The sequence below is a fragment of the Chenopodium album genome, chromosome 2 (genome assembly GCF_948465745.1).
Source record: "Chenopodium album chromosome 2, dcCheAlbu1.1, whole genome shotgun sequence".
NCBI classification, from domain to species: Eukaryota; Viridiplantae; Streptophyta; class Magnoliopsida; order Caryophyllales; family Amaranthaceae; genus Chenopodium; species Chenopodium album.
In genome coordinates, this window is record NC_137835.1 from 82,418,636 (window position 1) to 82,440,031 (window position 21,396).

At 35.7% G+C, this 21,396-nt stretch overlaps 2 protein-coding genes across 6 annotated transcripts; both read left to right on the forward strand.

The window, feature by feature from the left end:
• Positions 1–11,350: 11,350 nt before the first annotated feature.
• LOC145590235 (uncharacterized) lies at positions 11,351–16,202 on the forward strand. 4 transcript variants are annotated; one of them, XM_081646981.1, is made up of 5 exons: positions 11,351–11,600; positions 15,006–15,220; positions 15,385–15,437; positions 15,524–15,691; positions 15,782–16,202. In XM_081646981.1, exons 2-5 carry the CDS (start codon positions 15,217–15,219, stop codon positions 16,028–16,030), a joined length of 474 nt encoding a protein of 157 aa, XP_081503107.1. In that variant the 5' UTR covers positions 11,351–11,600; positions 15,006–15,216; the 3' UTR covers positions 16,031–16,202. The 4 variants fall into 4 exon arrangements, with proteins under 4 accessions (XP_081503107.1, XP_081503105.1, XP_081503104.1 ...); XM_081646979.1 differs by having other exon boundaries at positions 15,006–15,270; positions 15,524–16,202; XM_081646978.1 differs by having other exon boundaries at positions 15,524–16,202.
• A 1,675-nt stretch (positions 16,203–17,877) lies between these two features.
• Positions 17,878–21,039, forward strand: LOC145590281 (uncharacterized). 2 transcript variants are annotated; one of them, XM_081646982.1, is made up of 3 exons: positions 17,878–19,258; positions 19,788–20,117; positions 20,209–21,039. In XM_081646982.1, the coding sequence occupies exons 2-3, from the start codon at positions 20,112–20,114 to the stop codon at positions 20,716–20,718; spliced, it is 516 nt and encodes a 171-aa protein (XP_081503108.1). In that variant the 5' UTR covers positions 17,878–19,258; positions 19,788–20,111; the 3' UTR covers positions 20,719–21,039. Both variants share the same exon structure in this region; 1 of them encodes a protein (XP_081503108.1).
• The last annotated feature ends 357 nt before the right edge of the window (positions 21,040–21,396 follow it).

Here is a 21,396-nt window from a genome sequence, read left to right on the forward strand (position 1 = left end):
TTTTCTTTTGACAGGAATCCTAATTGTATTGTACTTTGTACTACTACAGTTTTTTGGAAACAACTCAAATTGTGGCAAAACGCTTTAATTTTTTTTTTTTTTTTTTAGAAAGAAGATAAACTTTGGGATTTCTGTTCAAAGATACTCAATATAATACAGTATACTTGTGAGACCACAAGTATGTTTGTTTTCGAGACCACAAGTATGTCAGATACACTTTATGTACTTATAGAAGAACATATGATACAATACAACATATTCTAATCATTATATCAACCCAAATGAACAACAAAATAGATCCTTTCACATTAGTTCCAGACCACCAGCATAAGCTTCAAGCCTTCAAAAACAGCAACAATCAATCAATCAATCAATCAATCAAAGCCTTAATCCCAAAAGTGGGGTCGGCTAACATGAACCAAATTTGATTATTCCGTGTAGTCATCAACATAAATCTTTCTCCTCCATCCCTTACGATCCAAAACTTCATCCTCACGTAAATCCATGCACTTCATATCCTTCCTCACTCCTTCCAACCAAGTCATCTTTGGTCTCCCTCTTCCTCGTTTAATCCCTCCATGGTCCCACTCTTCCACTCTTCGCACCGGTGCACCCTCGGGTCTCCGTCTTACATGTCCAAACCAACGCAGACGATTTTCCCTTAATTTATCTACAATGCCCGCCACACCTACTTTCTTGCGAATAACCTCATTTCTGATTCTATCTCTTAAAGTGTTTCCACACATCCACCTTAACATGCGCATTTCCGTAACCTCCATCTTTTTAATATGCTCTTTCTTAGAAGCCCAACATTCTGTACCATAGAGCAACACTGGTCTTATGGCAGTCCTGTAGAATTTTCCCTTCAACTTTAAGGGAATGCTGCGGTCGCATAACACTCCCGTGGCCGCTCTCCATTTAAGCCACCCTGACTTAATCCTGTGGGTCACGTCTTGATCAATGTCACCATTCTTCTGGATGATCGACCCTAGGTACTTAAAACATTCACTCATGGTCAAATCCTTTCCATCCAAACTCACCACTTCATTGCTTGTCCCCCTCTGAGTGCCAAAACGACATACCAAATATTCAGTCTTACTCCGACTTAGCTTAAACCCTCTAGATTCCAACCTTTGCCTCCATTGCTCCAACTTGACATTAACCCCATCCTTAGTCTCATCCACCAAAACGATATCATCTGCGAACAGCATACACCATGGAACCTCATCTTGAATTGGTCTAGTTAATTCATCTAGAACCGTTTACAAGCCGACCCCACTTTCTCCTCATCATTAGACGTTCAGCACAACTACAAAAGACTTTCTCCCCAAGAAATGATCACTAAAACCAAAAACACAAAGCAAATTCAGTATGACGGGGAAATAAATTACTCTCATTACAAACCCGTCAAGATGTCCTCAGTTCCTCACTGGCTCATGGAAAGCAGCCTTCTTCATCATAGGTACACATTTTAACAGACATCATGATAAACTCCATAATCGAGACTCGAAACTCTGGGCAAGTGAGCACATTACTGCCTGGCCTGTAATTTTTTTAATTCTTATCATAAGAACACTTGCAAACCAAAAGTGGGGTCGGTTAACATGATTAATTATTAGGAAAAAATAATAGTGTATCTTAGTAATATCTTATTAATCGGCAAGGATAATTATTTGCTATATTGTTAGCATTATCTTAGGCAAGTATGATAAACTTCCTTAAGTTTGATAGACTTTAATCCTTGTGGCTCAAGGCAATAGCTTGTATAATGATGAATGAATAAACGAAGCTTTGATTTGCAATTATCTTATCATTAATTCTTATCATATTAATTGTAAATTTTTGAACCACATAAAAGAGACAGGCAACATTATGTAAAATCAAACAACTTTGATTTGAATAAAGCACTCTCTTGAATTACAAAAAAATCCAACAATTATATGGTTAATTTCTAAATTGACTACGACAACAATAATAACAGCATATAGGCCTTTGGAAACTCGTTAATAAAAGATGTTGACGAGAGCAAAACCACATCTATAATTGGACGACGACGGAAGTTGAAATCTCCAAACATGCATGATATTATGAGGCCGAATATCAGGATTCCTCTCCAAAACTTGATTCCATCCAGTTTTTAATGCATAACTACTTGGCTTTTCCCACTTAGTCAAAGTAAGCATAGAAACACCAAGATTGGGTTCTATTACCATCACAGGAACATCTATACAATTTTCAAAGTGTGCTTTACATTTACTCAAGGGCATTGACAAACGATTCATGTTAGGATTCATGTCGGTGTTGGTTATTTCTTTTAATAACACAAACTCCGGGTTCGACCCTCCAACTTCTTGTATCCTTCGCAAGAACATCTCCGGTGGTACCAACGGCGGCTCTTGTGGTAGTACTGCTGCTCGTGGTCTTCGAGGACTACGTTCGACATTAATAATCTCTTTCTTAAGAGTACGACGTTGTTTGGAAGTCCAAGGAATTGAGTTAGGAATGTAGGCGTCGACATCGATAGGAGAACAACGGCGTTTATTAGTACTTTGTTGTTTGGATGTCGAAGGAGCTGAGTTGTGATCAAAAGGGAGAACACGTTTTTCTTGCATTGGAATATCAATTCGGTGTTCTTCAACAACTTTAGAATTATTGACTGCTTTCTTCTCTTTCTCGGATGCTTTTTCGGCAACAACAAGTAGCATCTCGAAAGGAGAAAGATTGCTGATGTTGATTAGACCTTCGAAATCTTTCTTGCTTACAATCTCCATTACTGCTACTTTTCTCAAAAAAAATCACTCAAATTTCTTAATTTATGAAACCTCTGTTTTTGTTTTTCTGATGGCAGAGAAGAAAGTGAATACAGAAGAAAGTGAATAGTTGATTGATTATAAAGAGGAAATAGACGGCGGTGCTATTTTTTTTTTTTCCGTGTAATTTTAATGATAATTTTTTGTTGGACCAATGGTGAAGATTTAGGAAGATTTCGTATATTTGGAAAATTATTATTTGATTGAACGCTATTAGGATAGTTTCTTAAAATCTTACCATATTTTGATTTGATGATAACAGCTATAAGATTATATTTTAATGAAGTGCAGATTTTATAAGATTTTTTTTAATCAAGTAAAGATATTATATGATTTTTTTTTTGGAGGTGAAAAGATTTTTTTTGGAGGCCATTTTTTTTTTCTTTTCTTTTTTTACCGGCTGTCTAATTAGTTGCCAGTCTTTTTTTCTTTTTATAAAAATTAGATTTTGTTTTTTTTAATTGGTGCATAGAATTTGTTAATGACTACCATTTTCTTTTAAAAAAAAATGATAAGGTTAAAAGATTTTTGCTTTAATGTGAAGATTTTATTTTGTAGGTAAAAAGATTTATTTTTCCCGTGTATAAAGTAATTAAATGTAGCTATGTTCATCGAGCTAACAATACATTAGCAAATTTGTAACTAGAAACAATCATGCTAGTTAGTCCATATTTGTATAGTTTGACAATTTTCCGAAAGCTTAGGTAGAACTCTAAAAAAGAAGAGTATTTTTTTTATGTTTTTACTTAGTATATTTTCTTAAAAAATTAGTTAATTTTACGAGTACATTTTATTATTTTTGCAAAATAGAGTAATTACTAATTTACTTTGTTTTAAAAATATTACTCCGTATGGTTTATTATTAATGAATTTAAATCTCCCCCCTTAAAAAAAAATAAAAAATAAAAAAAAATGACTCCGTATTAGTTTTAGGCAAGGTTTTGGAACTCTCCAACGTAACACAAATTTCAAACATGGCTTCTAACCGGAAAGTTCCACGAGCCGGACTTTGGTCGAACCTCTCACCGGAAACGCTCTGCAACATCGGGAAACGCCTTGAAAGAAAAATTGACGTTTTCCGATGTCGTTCCGTTTGCCGAAATTGGCGAGCTTCAATAAACCCTAAACCTAACCCTAGCTATTTATCCCCCTTTCTTCCTCGCAAAATCTCAAATTCCACTCTTCCATTCATCAATCGCTCTAATGAAACCCTAATTCTCTTCGCCCGAATTGTATTTCTTGTTCAACCGATTTCCTATTCAAGTGACCGCAGCAGTTGGATTTTAACTGTGGAGGAAGTTGTACCAGGTAAGCTTCGAATCTTAAACCCGCTTTCTAAGGATCCTGTTAAGAATTTACCTTCGAATTTCCCCAAATATCTGAATTTATTGGATTTTAGAGTGACTGAAATTGCTAAAAGTTATGGGTTTAAGTATGGAAGTGATTGGAATGATGTAAATGATGTTCATGTGGTTTTGTGTTCTGATTCGACTGCTATGGTGTTGTATGGTGAAGGGACTCTAATTGGGGTGAGGTTGAGAAATGGGAATTGGGGATTTGTTCGCGATAGTTTGATTACTAGATTTTCTGATGTGATTAGTTTTAAGGGAAGTGTTTGTGCTGTTGATTTCAAAGGGAATTTGCATTCTGTTGATCACAAAACAGTGAAGGTTAATAAGACAGTAACTGTGAAATTGCCCGGTCCTGATTCATGGAATCGGAAAAGATTGGTGGCAAATGAGGGGAAACTCTGGTTAGTAACTTAATTGGTCTTGTAATGGTGATGATGATAAGAATTCTATGTTGGAAAAGAATCAATTTAAGGTATACCGTGTGGGTGAGTTGCATAAGGAATCGGTGATGGAAACAAGTTTGCGAGGTTGGTCACTTTTTGTTAGTCTACATTGGTGCTTTATTGTCTGTGCTCAAGATCTTAATATACGGGAGTATCTATTTCGAGGAGAGCCAGCAGTGAATGTGTTCTCTTATAAGCCGAAATACTCTTATTTTCTGAATGAGCTGAAATGGTATGAAATGAATGGGGATTACCTTGTTTTCTCACAAAATTGCTTTGAATCCTCTGCTGCGCCTCTGCTGCACAGTCTCCAGGTGTTTAAAGAAGCAAGTGTAAATCTTCCTATTGGTGTTTTCTATTTTAGAATGGAGGATAGAGATAGGATCGAATCAGTTTGTGGTACCATTGCTGGAGCGCTATGGCCACCCCCTACCTGGTTCTTGCCAGATTTGTACACTTCAAGCGGGTAACTTTTCCTTAAATGATGATTCTCAATGTCAATATGATTTTCTTGCTGTTTGCTTACATGCTATAAAAGATCATAGCATTATGTATTTTACTTGTCTATTACCTTGGTACTAAACCTTTCATTCCGAGCATACTACACTAATCTGCACTTGTGCTGCTGATGTATAAGTATTTGATTGATGTCAATGTGCTTGTAGATACAAGTAGTTTGTTACTGCTGTTTGAATATGCTATGCTATTATTGTTGCCTATAGCTTTGACATTGATCTCAGAGTTAATTGGTGCTACAAATTGTTGTAGTACCTCATGCTGTGTTTACTGGGTGTTCTGTTTCAGACCTCGATCCAAATGTGTCTGGTGCTTATATCAGGAGTTTGTGGGGGATAGGTGGAAAAGAGCTAAACAGAGTAGGAGGAAAAGCTTTTAGTATTTAGGGCAGTCAATACTCAATAATGTTTAAGTATAAAAGAGGGGCACATACTTAGCTTTTGGTTGGTTATAGGCATAGGTACTTGGTGGATTACATTCATTTCTAAGATTACTAACAAACAATGCAATTTATAAGGATATCATAGTTTTAAGTTTGTACTTTGTACATAGTAGAGTTCATATATCAGAGGAAAGTGTACCTTTTTTCATGGCACTGGCAGCCGGCAGGGCACTCAATTTCAAATTTTCAGACTATACTTTTGTCTTTTGTCCTCCTTACTAATACTTTCTACCCTCATATCCCTAAGGGATAGACCGGGACCAGTTGATCAGACATATTCTAAATCTTCTATACCCTTCTTCCAGCCTCCACATGCGTGGCATGTTTGATTGGATTATTATGTTTTGTTCCTTTGATTGAACACTCTTGTTAAGTGACATTGTGATCCTATGCACATTCTCCAAGCAATAATGATGCTCTGCTTACTGCTTTTTATTTTGTAATTGGAAAAACACTAATCAGTTTTATGGAAGGGATTGAGTCCTCAATTTGCTTTCTGTTTAAGTAGGGATCATGAGGAGAATGAAGGATCGGATTCCTGGGTCCTAGATGTTTCAACTGACGACATCAAGGGAGAATTGCTCATGTCTTTGACTGTTGCCCCTTTTACTGATGCTGGAAATAGTAACGAACAAGGTAATCCTTTTTATGATTTATATATCAGGTTTATTGCTTGTATGTTATTCTTGTATTGAATCTCTGTTTCTTGCTCCAGACCAAATGCTATGGGTATAAATTTGCATACAGCTCTTGGGGATTTCCATGCTTTGAGAATATAGGTATGGGGTATGGCTCAAAATTCTCATGCTTCTCCCGTTTGTCTAACTTAGTTTCCAATTTTGAAAAGGGGGTTCATTAGCTTGTGCTCTGCATATTTTTATAAGAAATAAATCGATAAATTTTCATGTTTCTTTTCTAGCTTACTCATTGGTGGATAAATGGGTCTTCATTATAAATTTATAATTGTTCACTTTTGTATTCCCTTTTCAATTTTTGGTGGATTAAGAGAGTACTTTAGCAGAAGTACAGATTAATCTTGGGCTTGGATTGTTATTTTCCTCTTAGGAATTGGGGGGGTGGGCTCTTAAAAATTGTGAATTACTTAGGCGTCTTTTTTTTCTTGATGTAAATTTTAAATTTTGGCTGCATTTAATCTTTTGATAGTATGAATGACTTTATATTTTGCTCCTTGCAGTACAAATATGATCTTATCAACATGAGCTATGGTGAAGCTTCCTACCTTTTGTCTGGTTTTTCTATGTCAAGGGAGTACAATTGGCAGTAATGACATGATAGTTAGGGCCTTAGAGTCAATAGCAATGGTAGTGATTATCCTCCACAGTGGCTCAGGACAATTGTTAAATGAATCCAAGCTGAGTACTTGAGCTCTACATTTTCTGACTTTTAAAACATGCATTTTGAATTGGTGGTTGGTACCGTTTGTTGAAAAGGCTTTGGTTGTTCACAAGAGCTCTCTATAGGAATTTGATTAGGCCTAAACCTTAGCTGAGGAATGAAACTGATGGTTCTTGCTGAATTAGCCAAACTGGATGAAGTAAAGATAGACATGAAATCTGTTTTTGTAATCTGATGGTCCTAGTTTGGACTCTGTTGATCTTAGCCTAAGTTTTATTTTTGAAACATTTAGGAGAGGGATATGTTAACTTATTGGTGACTTGATCTGTAATCTTGAATGCTGGAGTAATGAGGAAAATGTTACTTTCATGTATGCCTGTTTTTGCCCTTTTTGGTACATACAATTTTGATTGAAAATTTCAGAGAACTAATTGCCTAAAATTGCTACACTCGAAAGTGGTAGTCAATGAGATGAAATCCCTAAGTGAATAATTTAACTTTTACCCAATTGGTATGCAGGGAATTGTTTGAGAAAGAGCAGAGAATGCCTGCTTTTGTGGGGAGGGTTCATGTCATATTGGTATGGAGGCAGGGGTCAAAATCGTATATCGTGGTTTTGTGGGGAAGATCAGATATTTTGAATGAGCTTTCGAGACTGGAAGTTTTAAAATCAGAAATGGAGAAGAACCTTGCAGATTTTGATTCTTTAAACATGCCCTTGAAACAGCTAAAAATAAGGAGTGGGTTTATGATGCAGCTTTGAAGCCTTCCATGCCAGCTCTAACTCAGGTATCAACTAAATTTTCTTTCGGGTGATCAAAACTGAATGAGTAATTTTTTTTCTTTTTCCTTGGTAATTGGTTAGGGATAGAGCAGTTAAATCATCAAATTTGATGTCTTAGTTTCAGCAATTCATTTCCTCATATTGTGGATCAGATAAAATAACAATAATATTATTCTTAGAAACCTTGTTTCAAAGGGTATTTCCCTACCCACCAAAAATGGTTCAAACAAAATCAACACAACTTTTCGGTATTTATCCACGTACCCTGGATCCTTGGCATGAACATTTACTTTCTTTATTTTGTAAGTATGATACCCTGATCTTAATGTCTACTCGTGGCTTTCGTGTTATTCTGATCAGTTGGAATATTAGAAGTTGCTTATGAGCAACACACTATAGCGCAACTGTTTGGATTGTCTCCAATTTAAATTATAAAACTCTTGAAACAATAGAATGGATTACTTGTAGTTTGATCAATGTATGAGCTTGAATGTAATGTGGTTTTATCATCTTCTGATTTGTTTTATTTCATTATTTTTTTAAATACATGATTTTAAATCTATTGAAATTACTGCGAGAATGCATTATGAAACTAAAATTATATTTGTAGTAATCTGTGCTCACAGCAATTGAAAAAAAAAAAAAAAAACTGTCTAATGACTCTTGAACGACAAATTACTTGGCAATTAGTTGTAGCCTACTGAGATTTTTTTAACAACATTCTAAGACTTGGACCTGTGTGAAGTCCGCAAATAGCATGTACACATTCAACTTCGGTCCAATTTGTTCTTCTTAGCTTCTTCCTCTTGACTTTCAGAATTTACCATATGAAAATTATTTTCCCTTACCATCTCCAATACTTTTTTCGTGTCATCTCGTGATTTATCTTGTACAAGCTGTAAACAAAACTGCAGTATAACAATGTTAATTTCAAGAATTATACTTTCAATACTTTACCTCAATATCAGCATTATGAATCAAGGTTTTGGAGGAATAAGTGTGGCATGAAAATTAGTACATTACCATGTTAAAAGCAGCCAAGTCATCTTCAAGGGAAGCCTCCTTAAGCTTTCTGCAAGCATGTTGATTCGCATAATATGCCATTAGAGGATTCAACAATTTGTAGGACTTGTCTACTTCTTCAAAAGGAGCACTTAACTGATAGTTAATAGTCGGAAAATGAAGTCAAATGTCTTTCATTGGTCAAAGGTCCCTCCTTACAACCTTAATGGGATATAATGACCTTTGTATTTCTCACAAATTTTCCTTACTAATAATTGTATAATCTGAAATAGTTAAGCGTTATCATCTTTTTAGAGCCTTACGACCTAAGTTAAAAAGTTGAAGCATTATTTTCCCACTTCAGACATACGTTTCACCTAAATCGTGAGGAAAAGTGGCTTGTGATAGGGAGCTCCTGCCCTGTTTGTGAAAGGGATGTTATAATTTGCAGAAGTCAAACAACATTCATTTCAATAAAGAAATTCTTGAATTACAAAAAAATCCAACAATAATTAGGTCAATTTCTAAATTGACTACAACAATAATAAAGAAAAGACTACTAAAAAAAAAGTCAATTAACAGCTTATACGAGAGTGGTTAGAGCTTCCCTCCCGATTTCAGGAGATTATGGGATTGATTCTCATCCCCACCCTTGTGGCTCTCTACTTGTTTATCAGATGTTGACGAGAGCAAAACCACATATATGATTGGACGACGGCGGAAGTTGAAATCTCCAAACATGCATGATATTATCAGGCTGAATATCAGGATTCCTCATCAATACTTCATTCCATCCAGTTTTTAATACATAACTTTTTGGATAAAGTGTTCCCCATGTAGTGAAAGTAAGCGTACAAACACTAAGATCGGGTTCTATCACCATCACAGGAACATCTATCCAATTATGAAAGTGTACATGACATTGACCCACGGCCATTAACAAACGACTCTCGCTCTTATTCGTGTCGGAAATGCTTATTGTTTTTGATATCACCAACTTCGGGTTCGACCCGCCAAGTTCTTGTATCCTTTGCAAGAACATTTCCGGAGGAGTAGCGGATGGTATGAACGGCTGTGGTGGTGGCAGTGGCGGTGATGGAGTTCGACGATGATCAATATTATTAATCTCATAACCACGGCGTTTAGAAGTCGAAGGAATGTAGGCATCGATAGGAGAACCACGGCGTTTAGAAGGGGTAGTACGTTGTTGTTTGGAAATTGAATGAGTTGAGTTGAGATCAAAAGGGAGAACACGTTTTTCTTGCATTGGAATATCAATATGGTGTTCTTCACCTTTAGGATTATTGACTACTTTCTTCTCTTTTTCGGATGCTTTTTCGGCAACAACAAGTAGCATTTCGAAAGGAGAAAGATTGTTGATGTTGCTTAGACCTTCGAAATCTTTCTTGCTTACAATCTCCATTACTGCTAATTTTCTCAAAAAAATCACTCAAGTTTCTTAATTTTTGACACTCTGTTTTTGTTTTTTTTAACGAAGAGATGGAGTGAATAGTTGATGATTATATAGAGGAAATAAATGGCAGTGATATATTTTTTCCATGTAGTTTTTATTGATAATTTTTTGTTGAACCAATGGTGAAGATTTAGGAAGATTTTGTATATTTGGAAAAATATTATTTAATTGAACACTATAAGGAATTTAGGATAGTTTCCTTAAATTTTTATCATATTTTGATTTGATGATAACAGCTATAAGATTCTACTCCGTATTATATTGAAGTGAAGATATTATAATATATTTTATTTTTTTAACCAAGTACAGATTTTATATGATTTATTTAGAGTTATAATGAGTAACTTTTTTGAGCCTTTTCCCTAAATAATGCTAGCAAAACACCCAATTTCCAAATTACGATTAATCTTTTATTAATTCCCATTATACCGTCCACGTAAGCTAAAAGAAATAAACCGTTTTTTTTTGTTGGTTAAGCTATAAATCGCTACTTAAAATAGCGGTATATATCATAAAACCGCCACTTGAAGTAGCGGTTTTCAAAATAGAAACCGCTACTTGAAGTAGCGGTTTATGTCAAAACAAAGTAGTGGGTTTCAACATGGAAACCAGTCGCAACTTGCAAGCTTTATTCTTGTTGTTCTTATAAGCTCACCATTATATACAATCTTCAAAATCAATGCTTATTATTTGTCAAATTTATTATGTAAAATGAAAATAAGAACAAAATTAACAAGTTAATTAGGTGAAAACAAAATTAGGGTTTATAAAATAACTCTTCATATGACCCCTAATTTACAGCAGCACCAAGACGGGGTTGGGGGGGCTAAAACGACGGCAGTAGGGTGGCAAGAAGCCAGCGGCGGTAGGGGAGGAGCACCACCAGAAAGGGTGGAGGTGTTTTTCGTAGTTGAGGCAAAAATCCTTGCTGCTTGAATAAATGGTACTATGGTAGTGGATTTTTCAAGAAACCGCTATTTGAGGTAGCGGTTTTTAGTTAGTATAAACCGCTACTTCAAGTAGCGGTTTTCCAACGTACAAGTAGCGGTTTTCCAATTAAATAATAAAAATTCCCGGGTGACGTGGACGGTAAAGTGGGAATATTTGTAAAAGAGACCGTAATTTGGGAATTGGGTGTTTTGCTAGGTAATTAATTAGGGTTATAGTGTACGAGTAATTCGAAGTAAATAAAACCCAAAGATAATAGGAAATGCAAAAAATCTCAAGTATAAATTCTTCTTTTCTCTGTCATTTCCAACATTATTTCTGCTGAATCCATTCTCCCGGCGACAATAGCTTCTCCCACCGCATAATCGCCGTTGCGCCACCGAATTTCCGGTATTGTTGACGACGGCGAAACCATCAACTTCCGGCAGCGTTGACTGTTGTCTCGGAGTATCTCTCTTCACCGCAAAGATAAGGTTTGCATTACGCCATTCTTCCTTCTGTAATTTGAACTTCAATTGTTAAATCAATTTTGATGATTGGGTTCGTAATTCTAGGGTTTTTTAATATTGTTGCTCTTGTATTGAAATTAGCTTTAGCAATTTTTAATTTCGAAATTGCATGCTATTCTATCTGATATTTGCACTCCTATACTATGAAATAGCTCGATTAAGGGAGAAAGTACTGTAATTTTTGTTGATTGGGTTCATAATTCTAGTGTTTGACCGTTATTTGATGCTAAAAGCTGCTTGATTTTTGGAACCCTAATAAGAGTAAGATGAACCCATACCATTTTTCTACTGTATATTTGTTGTCCCATTTCAATAGGTTAATTCTATTTTCCGATATTATAAAGTCTTTACTTTCTTTGTAAGAATTTGATCATAGTTTCATAATTAGATGCTTGTTCTCATTTCTCAACAATCTTATACTTGTTAATCATCGAGGATTTGAGTGAACTTTTCTCTTAGGATTTAATCAAATGTAAACTATTATAGTTGAACGGAGGGAGTGTGATCCTACACACTTTTTATATAGGGGTATCCAGGCCCGGGTGTACCGGGCGAGCAACTGCACAGGGTCCAAAAGTTAGTAGGACCTCATATCAATTTAAGAATATAACAAATAAGCTAGCATTATTATTCAGAATCTCTGTAGGTAACTCAATGGATAGATGTTGGAGAATATTTACAAGTGGTTCAAGGTTCGATGATTGTTGTGAGCTTCACTTTTTTTTTTTTTTTTTTGGATGACACAATTATAAATTGAATGGGGGGCCCATTTATTTTTTATCGCACAGGACCTCCGTATACTTTGGGACAGCCTTGGGGGTATCACTTATGGAGTTAGGGCTAGGTGGCATAGTGATTTTGGAAATGGTATGTAGAAATGATGTAGAAGAGAATGAGAGAGATGTATGACCTTTTATTTTGGGATGATCATTGATCAATGACGTCTTAATGTACACTGTACAGAGTCAATTTCGGAACCTGGCATCATCAGCATGGAAAAATCTTTCCATTTGTAGTATTTGAGAAGAGAGACAAGAAAGGTGAGTGTCAGAGAGGGAGGAGAGGAACCTGATCGATGCCGGATCTGAACACTGGGTTGGGAAAACCTTTCATTAGAAGTTCTATCAGCCATAGGAAAATGCCTCAAAAGTCGAATTGAGATCTGCAAGTTCCGGTCAGTATGTAGGAAATGGCGCTCTTCTTTACCCCTCCCTGAAAATCCTAACCTTTTGATCAATTTCTTGCCTCAAAAAATCCCCATCTTTGATGCTAAGCTACTCCCCTTCAACGAAAAGAGTCTCCATCTGGTAGCAGTTTCAGTAATTCTTGTGCAACCCCTTGAGTTGAACTCTAATCTAAATGGTTGGATTTTGAAAGTGGAAGAAAGGCAACCTGGTAAGCTCCTAGTCTCCTACTTCTGTATCCTCTTTCAGGGGATCCCATCTTAAATTTGTCTCCGAGTTTCTGTAAATCTCTTAATCTTTTGAAATTTCGGGTCTCTGAAATTAGTAAAGGGTATCGATTTTGTGCTTGTAGTGGCTCCACATATGAACGCAAAGTTGTTTTGTGCCCAAATTCTGCTCCCACTTCACCTAACTCCGAGGATTTCACAGCTTTAGTTCTGTACTCTGGTGGATTTTTGGTTGCTTTGAGTATCAGAAATAATATTTTGGAAGTGCGTGAAATAGTAAGGGAATCTGAAGGTTCCTGGTGTAAAGATGTTATATGCTTGAAGGGAAGTTTTTATGCTGTTGGTGGTGGGGGGAAACTTTGTGCCATAGATCATGTGTCATTGAAGTTGACTGATATTGTTGCGCTATTCAGTTGGTGGAATCATGTCAAGGACTCTTTTTAGTTGTCAAAAATAAATCTGGAGTTTACTTTTAAATGATATTCAACACAAATGGGAGGCAGTGGAAACTCTGGGAGATAAGATAATGTTTCTAGATGCTGATTTGTGCTTTCTTGTGTCCACTCGAGATGTTTTCCAGTCTAAAGGGGATTTTGTTGTGTTCAGCTCTGTATTTTTCTTCAGATCAGCTGAGTATATAGTAATGACTGAAAATTATTGGATTTACATATTCTGCTTAGATCATGGTGGTAAAAATGACTCACAACTCAAATCATCCAATTTGTCTTACCAGTCCATAACTCGTTTGTTGTGGCCTCCCCCAACATGGTTTTATGCCTGATTGCCTGGTAATTTTTACATTCCATTGCTCCATTTACACAATTAGTCATGCATGTACTGCGGCTTTCTGTTTATATCTAAGTTTTTTTATAGAATAGGGTGCTCCTTGTGTAATAATAAGGATTACTTGTTAATATTGTCTTAGCCCTTTCAGTGTAGGCCTTTTGATATACAGAAAATAAATTTATCATTGGCACTGAAGGTAGAAATAGAGCAATATTTTATACAGCTAGCCTAAAATATGAAATTTAGATTCCCAATTCTTCTGCTGTGGAAATTTTTTGCCTAGTTTTTGCACAACTCCATATTTCCTCCTGATTAAGTGATTATTCATCAAATTTGAGTAGTTGAGGGCTTGAGGCTGTTAATATATTAGGGCAAACGTATTTAATTTCTTCTTATTGTTGAGGAAAAGAGAATTCAACTTCCAAGTCTTTTAATGTTTATACTTTCTAACAAGTTGGCAATATTATGCAAACAAAGAGATGTATGCCATTACCGAAAGACTATTCTCTTAGGCCTGTATATGTAAGCTAAATAAGAATTGAATAGGCGCAGGCCATTACCTAACTATTCCCTGCCTTGAAGAGTATTATGACTAACAACTTTATCAATGTATTTGAGTAAACCTGCAATCAAAGTGTGGAATAAATTCTTTGATATCTGTATACTGAAATATGTAAGTCTTCTCTACAAAATAACCTGAAGTATTATGTTATTTAATTTAGCTTGTACTGTGTGGTCTCTTATAGTAAAAATCATCTACTGAATCACTTTACTTGTGTTAGTTGTGTATAAGATGTATATTGACCATGAGTAAGCTGTGCAATTGCTACCAAAACTGATTTATGTATGCTTTAATGGCTCAAATAAGCCATCTCTTTGTAAGATAGCTAGCTAAATTAAACTATTAAAGACATTTGCTAGAAGTTACTCTGAATTACTGGATGCCAAGGCCTCATTCTACTAATACATCACAGTTAGGGAGTTATTTAGTTCTTTTGGAACATCAGTTTATTTCCAGTGTTGTTTGAATTTGTTCATTATGAGTGATAAATTGCAGATGGTTTCTTAATAGATCATCTAGCTCTTTATTATTAGATTGCATGAAGCAAGGTAATTTTTGTTCATTGATTGAGCAAGATCACTTCTTAACTTATGTTGTATGGTTTCAAAAGGGATTCCAAGGAGGATGTAGAGGTGCAGCCATATGTTTCCATCCAACATTCTTCTCATAGAGCCAAGGAGGCTTTGATTTCCTTCAAAGTTTCTGAAGCTTGGGAGCAAGCTGTGGTAGTTTCACCCTTAAACCCCTGTAATCGTGCTGTGGGATCAATATCTATTCAGCAACCTGTGGTCATATAATCCCTTAATCCTTCCGAGCCTGCTATGGGTAAGTGCATTTTGCATCAAAGGATTAAGCTGAAACTTGATCCCTAATTGGTTTATCCCTTTTGATTAGTTGACCTTTCATCTTTTGTTTATTTACATGATTATGTTCTGTATGTACATATGATGTGCTTTTAAGTAACTGGTATTGCCTAAATTTGGAACCAGGGAACCCAGGGGATGCTGTTATGCTGAAAATTTCTGAAGATTCTGTAGCTCAGGTAAATTGGATGTTTTTTTGCATTTCTGCTTGGTTATTGTGATCTCCTTACTTCACGGGCTTGGTGATTGACATGGTTTTGTGCAGCCTGGTGAAAAAGCAGCTACAATGGTGAAGTTTCAAGGTGTAGATATCCGGCCTGATCTCCTGCCTATATTGCAAAAGGTTTGGGAGAAGTATGAGGATGTTGAAGGGAGCAGACTACAAAGTTGTGACATTAAAGCAGCAGCATTGGAGTCTCTGGCAAAAATGATTGTAATTCTCCAAACTAACAACATGGAGTCTTTAACTGACGACCAAGCTAATTATCTTGCTTCAACCATGTCTGATTTGCAATTCATGCAGTTAAAAGTAGATTGGTTGGTTCCCTTTGTTGAAAAGGCTTTATCTCTACAAAAACAAAAGCATTTGGAGACCATTATGTTAGAGCTCAGCAAGGCCAAAGCCCGGGTTGAAGAGATGAAGCTTAAGTTTTTTGAACATATTTCTGAAGTAGAGCAAGAACACGATGAGAACATAAAGCTTGTTTCTGATAACATGCCGATATCTGGGCCAATAGACCCAGAGGAATGCCTTGGGGAGGGACTGTGCTGATTACTGCTAATTGCTTTGTGGATTGTAATTCCATAGGATGCATGTGATATTTTGTAGACATGTAGTAGAAGCAGTTGCGGTGATGCTTCTGTACAGTTGTTTAACTGTTGGGTTTTTAATCCCTTTGCTCTTGTTGAATTGGTTAAACTTTTATGTAGCCCTGAATTTCAAACGCCAAAGAGTGCTTATTCCTGTTGCATTGGTCCAAATTAATGGGGGCTTTGGTGCAAGCTATGTTACAGATATTTTTTATTCAGTGCAAACACGATAGTGAAAAATGGAATGGCTGTGCTTTTCAGTCACCGCCAACTGCAAAGAATAATGCTTCTGCCTTATGGTGTATTTTACTTGTTTGAGTAGTGTTGGGGCCTAGCCTCATGCCCTCACCGCCTCACGTATCCACCCTTAAAGTTGATCAAAATTAGCTCCAAAGATCATTCACATTTTTCAAATTGAGGAGGCTGGCTTTGGATTTCTTGACTCGTTAATAACAATTTTGGACTATGAGTTCAATAAAATGTACCAATCTTTCTCATCATTTATAAATCAAAGCTATTGGATTTTTAGACACATAAATTTTTAATGGGCCATCACTTTCCTTACTTAAGGCTTGCGCTGCTTCGCCCAACCAGTCAAGGGTGAGTCAACCACAAGTCCACAACAATTTTGGATGTTAAAACTTAGGCCCCGTTCTTTTCACTTTAATTTTGTTGAAATGAAATTATTTAAACTGAACTGAAATTATTTTTGCTAAATTATTTTTACTAAACTTAAATTAATTTTACTGATCTAAAATTATTTTTTCTGAACTGAAATTATTTTTACTGATTTTCTATTATAATTCTTCTTTAAGAAAACTGAATATTACTGAACTGAACTTATTTTTTACTGAACTGAAATTAATTTTACTGAATTGAACTTATTTTTACAGAACTAAAATTATTTTTACTTAATATTATTATTTTAAGGTGAAGAGAATTAGAGAACAGGGCCTTAGAAGTCATATTTTCCGGTCACAACCACAAGTCCCTAGTATTACAAAACAATTCACTCCTATAAAATTATTGTATAACTACAATTTGAAGATTCAGTGTATTTTTTTAATAAACATTTTTTGTTAAGTTATAGGTAGGAAACAAATTTTAATAAATTAGGTCAATTTGCACACTTTAATCTCCTTAAAAAAAATGAGGATCAAAGAGTGGAGGGATGGTATTGGTTAGTCCCACCACTCTCCCGGTGTAATCAGGGTTCAATCCTCACCCCCACCCCTCAAATGATAAAAAGGGGCACCCTTGTATCTTATTGTAATAATAATAAAAAAATAAGTAGGATAAATTGATTTAAAGTCAACCTAACTTTAACTTTGATTTATTAAATTGCGTTGGTAATGTCGTTTTGGATTAGTTAATTTTTTTCAAACACCTAAGTTTTCAAACATTAAATCTTTCTTAAAGTTCATATTTATGCCCATTCCATCGCAGTAGGAGTGAAATGAATTTATTATGTGTCACTTTGGAATGTTGTTTAAAATTATTGTTTAATATTGTGAAATGCATTCCAGTCCTCAATTGAAAACTGTAGTATCTTTGACACTATAATGTCTTGCATTAAGTTAAGTCATTCCCTGTCTAAGTGGATGGAACAATGAGTTATTAACTTTATACTCATACAAGTATGTTTAGCTCCGGACAAACTTAAGTTGATTTTTAAGTATGTTTTTTTTTTTTTCCCTTTGATTAGCTCTAAGCTAGTTGAGACGGCCCGAATTTAGGGTTGGACGAATCACTTGAATTAACTTGACAATTCATCTAGTATAAGGTAATAAGGTAAGTGATACAAGAGTTCAACCATTGAGCTATGTCAATCGAGGTCAATTAGACCCTTCGATCTTGTCTAAGTGTATAACCTAGACGACCTGACCCATGACCCGTGGAACCATATCACCCGATCAAAGTAAACTCAATTGGGCTAATGTTATTGGCATAATTTTTCTCTTTTTCCTCATCAAAATTCAAAAACTAACCCTCCAAATTTAGAGACTAAGAAAATGAAAAAAGAGGACAGAGGAGCAAAAACCAGAGTTCGCCGGAAAATTGCAACAAGATGGTCGGATCTTTCACCGGAAACATTATTGAGAATCGGAAATCGCCTTCAAGTCGACTTGACGTCAGCAGATTCCGGTCAGTATGCAAAAATTGGCGCGCTTCTTTACCTCTACCCAGAAACCCTAGTTTTTTAACCCCTTTTTTTCCTCGCCAAATCCCTAATCCAATTTCTCTTCCATTCAATAAGCAAGGTTACGATAACATTGATCTTGTTCCAATTTCTGTGTTTTTTGTTAAACGCCTTGATTGTCAGCTTGATAATGATTCCAAAAGGTTGGATTTTAACTGTTGAAGAAAGGCAACCTGGTAAAATTCGTCTTCTTTATCCAATTTCGAGGGACCCCATTTCAAATTTTCCTAAGAATTTACCTAAAACCCTAAATCTTTCCGATTTTCGGGTTTCGGAGATTGGTAAAGGATGTTGTTTTAGGTCTGATAGTGGGTCAATTTCTGATTGTAAAGTTGTTGTTTACTCAGATTCTGCTCAACAATTGTATGCTACTGCTACTGATTTCACTGCTGTGGTTTTATACTCTTTAGGGAATTTGTTTGGTTTAAGATTAAATGGTGGGTTTTGGAAATTTGAAAAAATAAATTCGTTTTTATGGTTTAAGGATATAATATGCTTTAGAGGAACTTTTTATGCAGTTGCTGGGGGTGGAAAATTGTATGTTGTTGATCATTTGACATTCAAGGTGACTGATACTGTCGTTGATTGCTTCGTTTGTGCTCCTAACTGTGCAATTCAATTGGTTGAATCTTGTCAAGAACTCTTGTTAGTTGTTAAAGATGACATAAAGGTTTACAAGTTGAATGTAGTGCTACAAAAATGGGAGGCTGTGCAAACTCTAGTAGATAGAATCATGTTTTTGGGTATTGATTGTTGCTTTCTCCTCTCTACTGAAAATATTTTATGGCATAAAGGGAATTTTATTGTTTCGAGCTCAAGTTTGAACTCGTTACGATCCAAGTGGGTAGAGTTGACGGAAAATTTTGGGATTTACATTTCTTGTTTAGAAGATGTGGTAAAAAAGATACATAAGACAAACTTTGAGGCTATATCTTGTATGTTGTGGCCACCTCCAACATGGCTTCCCCCAGATACGTCTACACCCGGCAGGTAACCCTGTCTTTTGGCTTGAATTAGTCCTTTTATTATATTGCTTGATCGGGCTTTGTTGCTTTTAACATATGTTGATTCTTGGTAGTTGATAATCACTCATCAATTTGAAAGCTGTTCCCTTATAACATGCAACTTGTAGCTTGAAACTTATGAGTCATTGATGTTGTAGTGAACTTAATCCTCTCAGCTTAGACTTTTGTTTATAAAAATTAAAGAGTGGTCATGAATCTCTAAAAATGGATTATTTACAACCTAAGTTAGTTTTATCAAGAATTTTCGTTGTCTTGATGATGGAAGATAGGTTAGATTTTTCCTGCAAAATCCTTAGGATGTTGTCACCAGAGATGGATTTAGTTAGTACCATCTCCTATAATAATTAAATGACACCAATTCATACTTTCTAGTATTGCAATAAATCTATCAATATATTGGACAACTTGGTTAATGATTTGGCCAATTCCAAAGTTTGTAGAGGGGTCTAATGGATTATTGTTGACACTTGGATTTATTTTCTATTGTTTTCAAGGGATTCTGAGAAGGATGAACATGAACAAGTGGATATCCGTAGCCTAGCTTCTCCTACCAGGCCTGAGATAGCATTCCCCGTTGTAAAAAATGAAGTTGAGGAACAGATTCCGGTTAACCAATCCCCTAATTTCCTTAGCAGTTCTACATTTGATGAGCGAATTGTTTCTGATAAAGCTTACTTTCTATTAGAATATACATATTTAAATAATACAAGTAGTTTTATATTTTTTTACTTATTTTTGTTGGGGCAATATTTTCCTCCTTAGCTTTGGAACCAGAGACTCCAGAGAATAATGCTTTGTCAGGTTCTAAGGCTCCTAAAATGCAGGTATGATTAGAAATTAAGATGTTATGTTGCCTGTGGTAAACTTTCTTGCATCACTCTGCATGACACTTAAGCTATGACAATTTTGGTGCAGCATTCTTGGGAGTATGCTTCAATGTTGAAGCTCTCTGGCATAGAAGTCCTGTCTGACTTTCTGCCTGTTCTAGAAAAGATTTGGGTGAAGCATGGGGATGTTGTTGAAGGGAGTGCAATACGTAGTTGCGATACTAAAGCAACAGCATTGGAGTCTTTAGCAAAGATGGTAATAATACTCAAATCTAACTCTGGAAAGACTTTGTCTGAGGATCATGCTCATTATCTGGGTTCCACCTTATCTGATCTTCAACTGATGCACCTGAAAATAGATTGGTTGGTTCCGTTTGTAGAGAAGGCTTTGGCATTGCGTAAAAGAATGCAATTGGAGGCTGTTCTTATGGAGATTGACAAGGTTACAGTCGTGGCCAACGCTATTGAACATAATTTTCTTGAAAAGATTGCTGAAGTGAAGCAAGTGCTTGAAAGTGATAAAAAGATTGTTTTTGATAGCATGTCTGTGTTTGGGCCAATAGAGCAGGAACAATGCCTAGGCAAAGATTTATGCTGATTTCTGACTTTGTAAATGATACTTTCAGATATTCATATATCAATTTTTGGAGTCGAGTAGCAGACAAAGCACAGCAGAACTGAAGGCATTTCATGTGTTCTGCTGCTCTTGCATACTTTTGTTAAGGAGGTTTAATTTTTGCTCCTGCTAAATGTAATGATATTTCTGCTAGTTCTATGAAGTATGGAGTAGTTAAATGTTTGGAGATGAATTTGCTTGATTTAGTTTGTTTCATCATCAGATCTAGTTGGTGATTCCACAATTCCATTGTATTTTCCACTTGCATGTTTTGCTTCAAACATTTATTCCTTGCCATTGCTATGTATCCAGTTGATAACTTGATATAAAGCCTATAATTTTAAGTTAATTTAATATATTTTTGGAAAATTTGTCAGAAAAAACCTTTTAAATGCCTCATTTTGCAAGAAAAAAACCTTTTAAAGCATTCTTTGTTAAAAAAAACCACCACGATTACTTTTTTTGTTGAATGAAACTTGGGCCCTCTTTTGCGGCATTGACTAACACTTTCAGGCGTTGACTCACTTCTTTTACTTCTTGCTGTCACTTGTTTTGATAATTGCACTCCCCCTATTACTTGTTCCCTTTATTTTCCCTCCAATGTATTTCCTCTCTATTCTCTCTCTCTCCTTTCCTCCATGAATGCTCTACAACACTATC

Excerpts from the sequence above, each read along its gene's own strand:
- LOC145590235 (XM_081646978.1), top strand. Across the intron at positions 15,438-15,523 it reads CTGAAGATTCTGTAGCTCAG|CCTGGTGAAAAAGCAGCTAC; the intron begins GTAAATTGGATG and ends GGTTTTGTGCAG.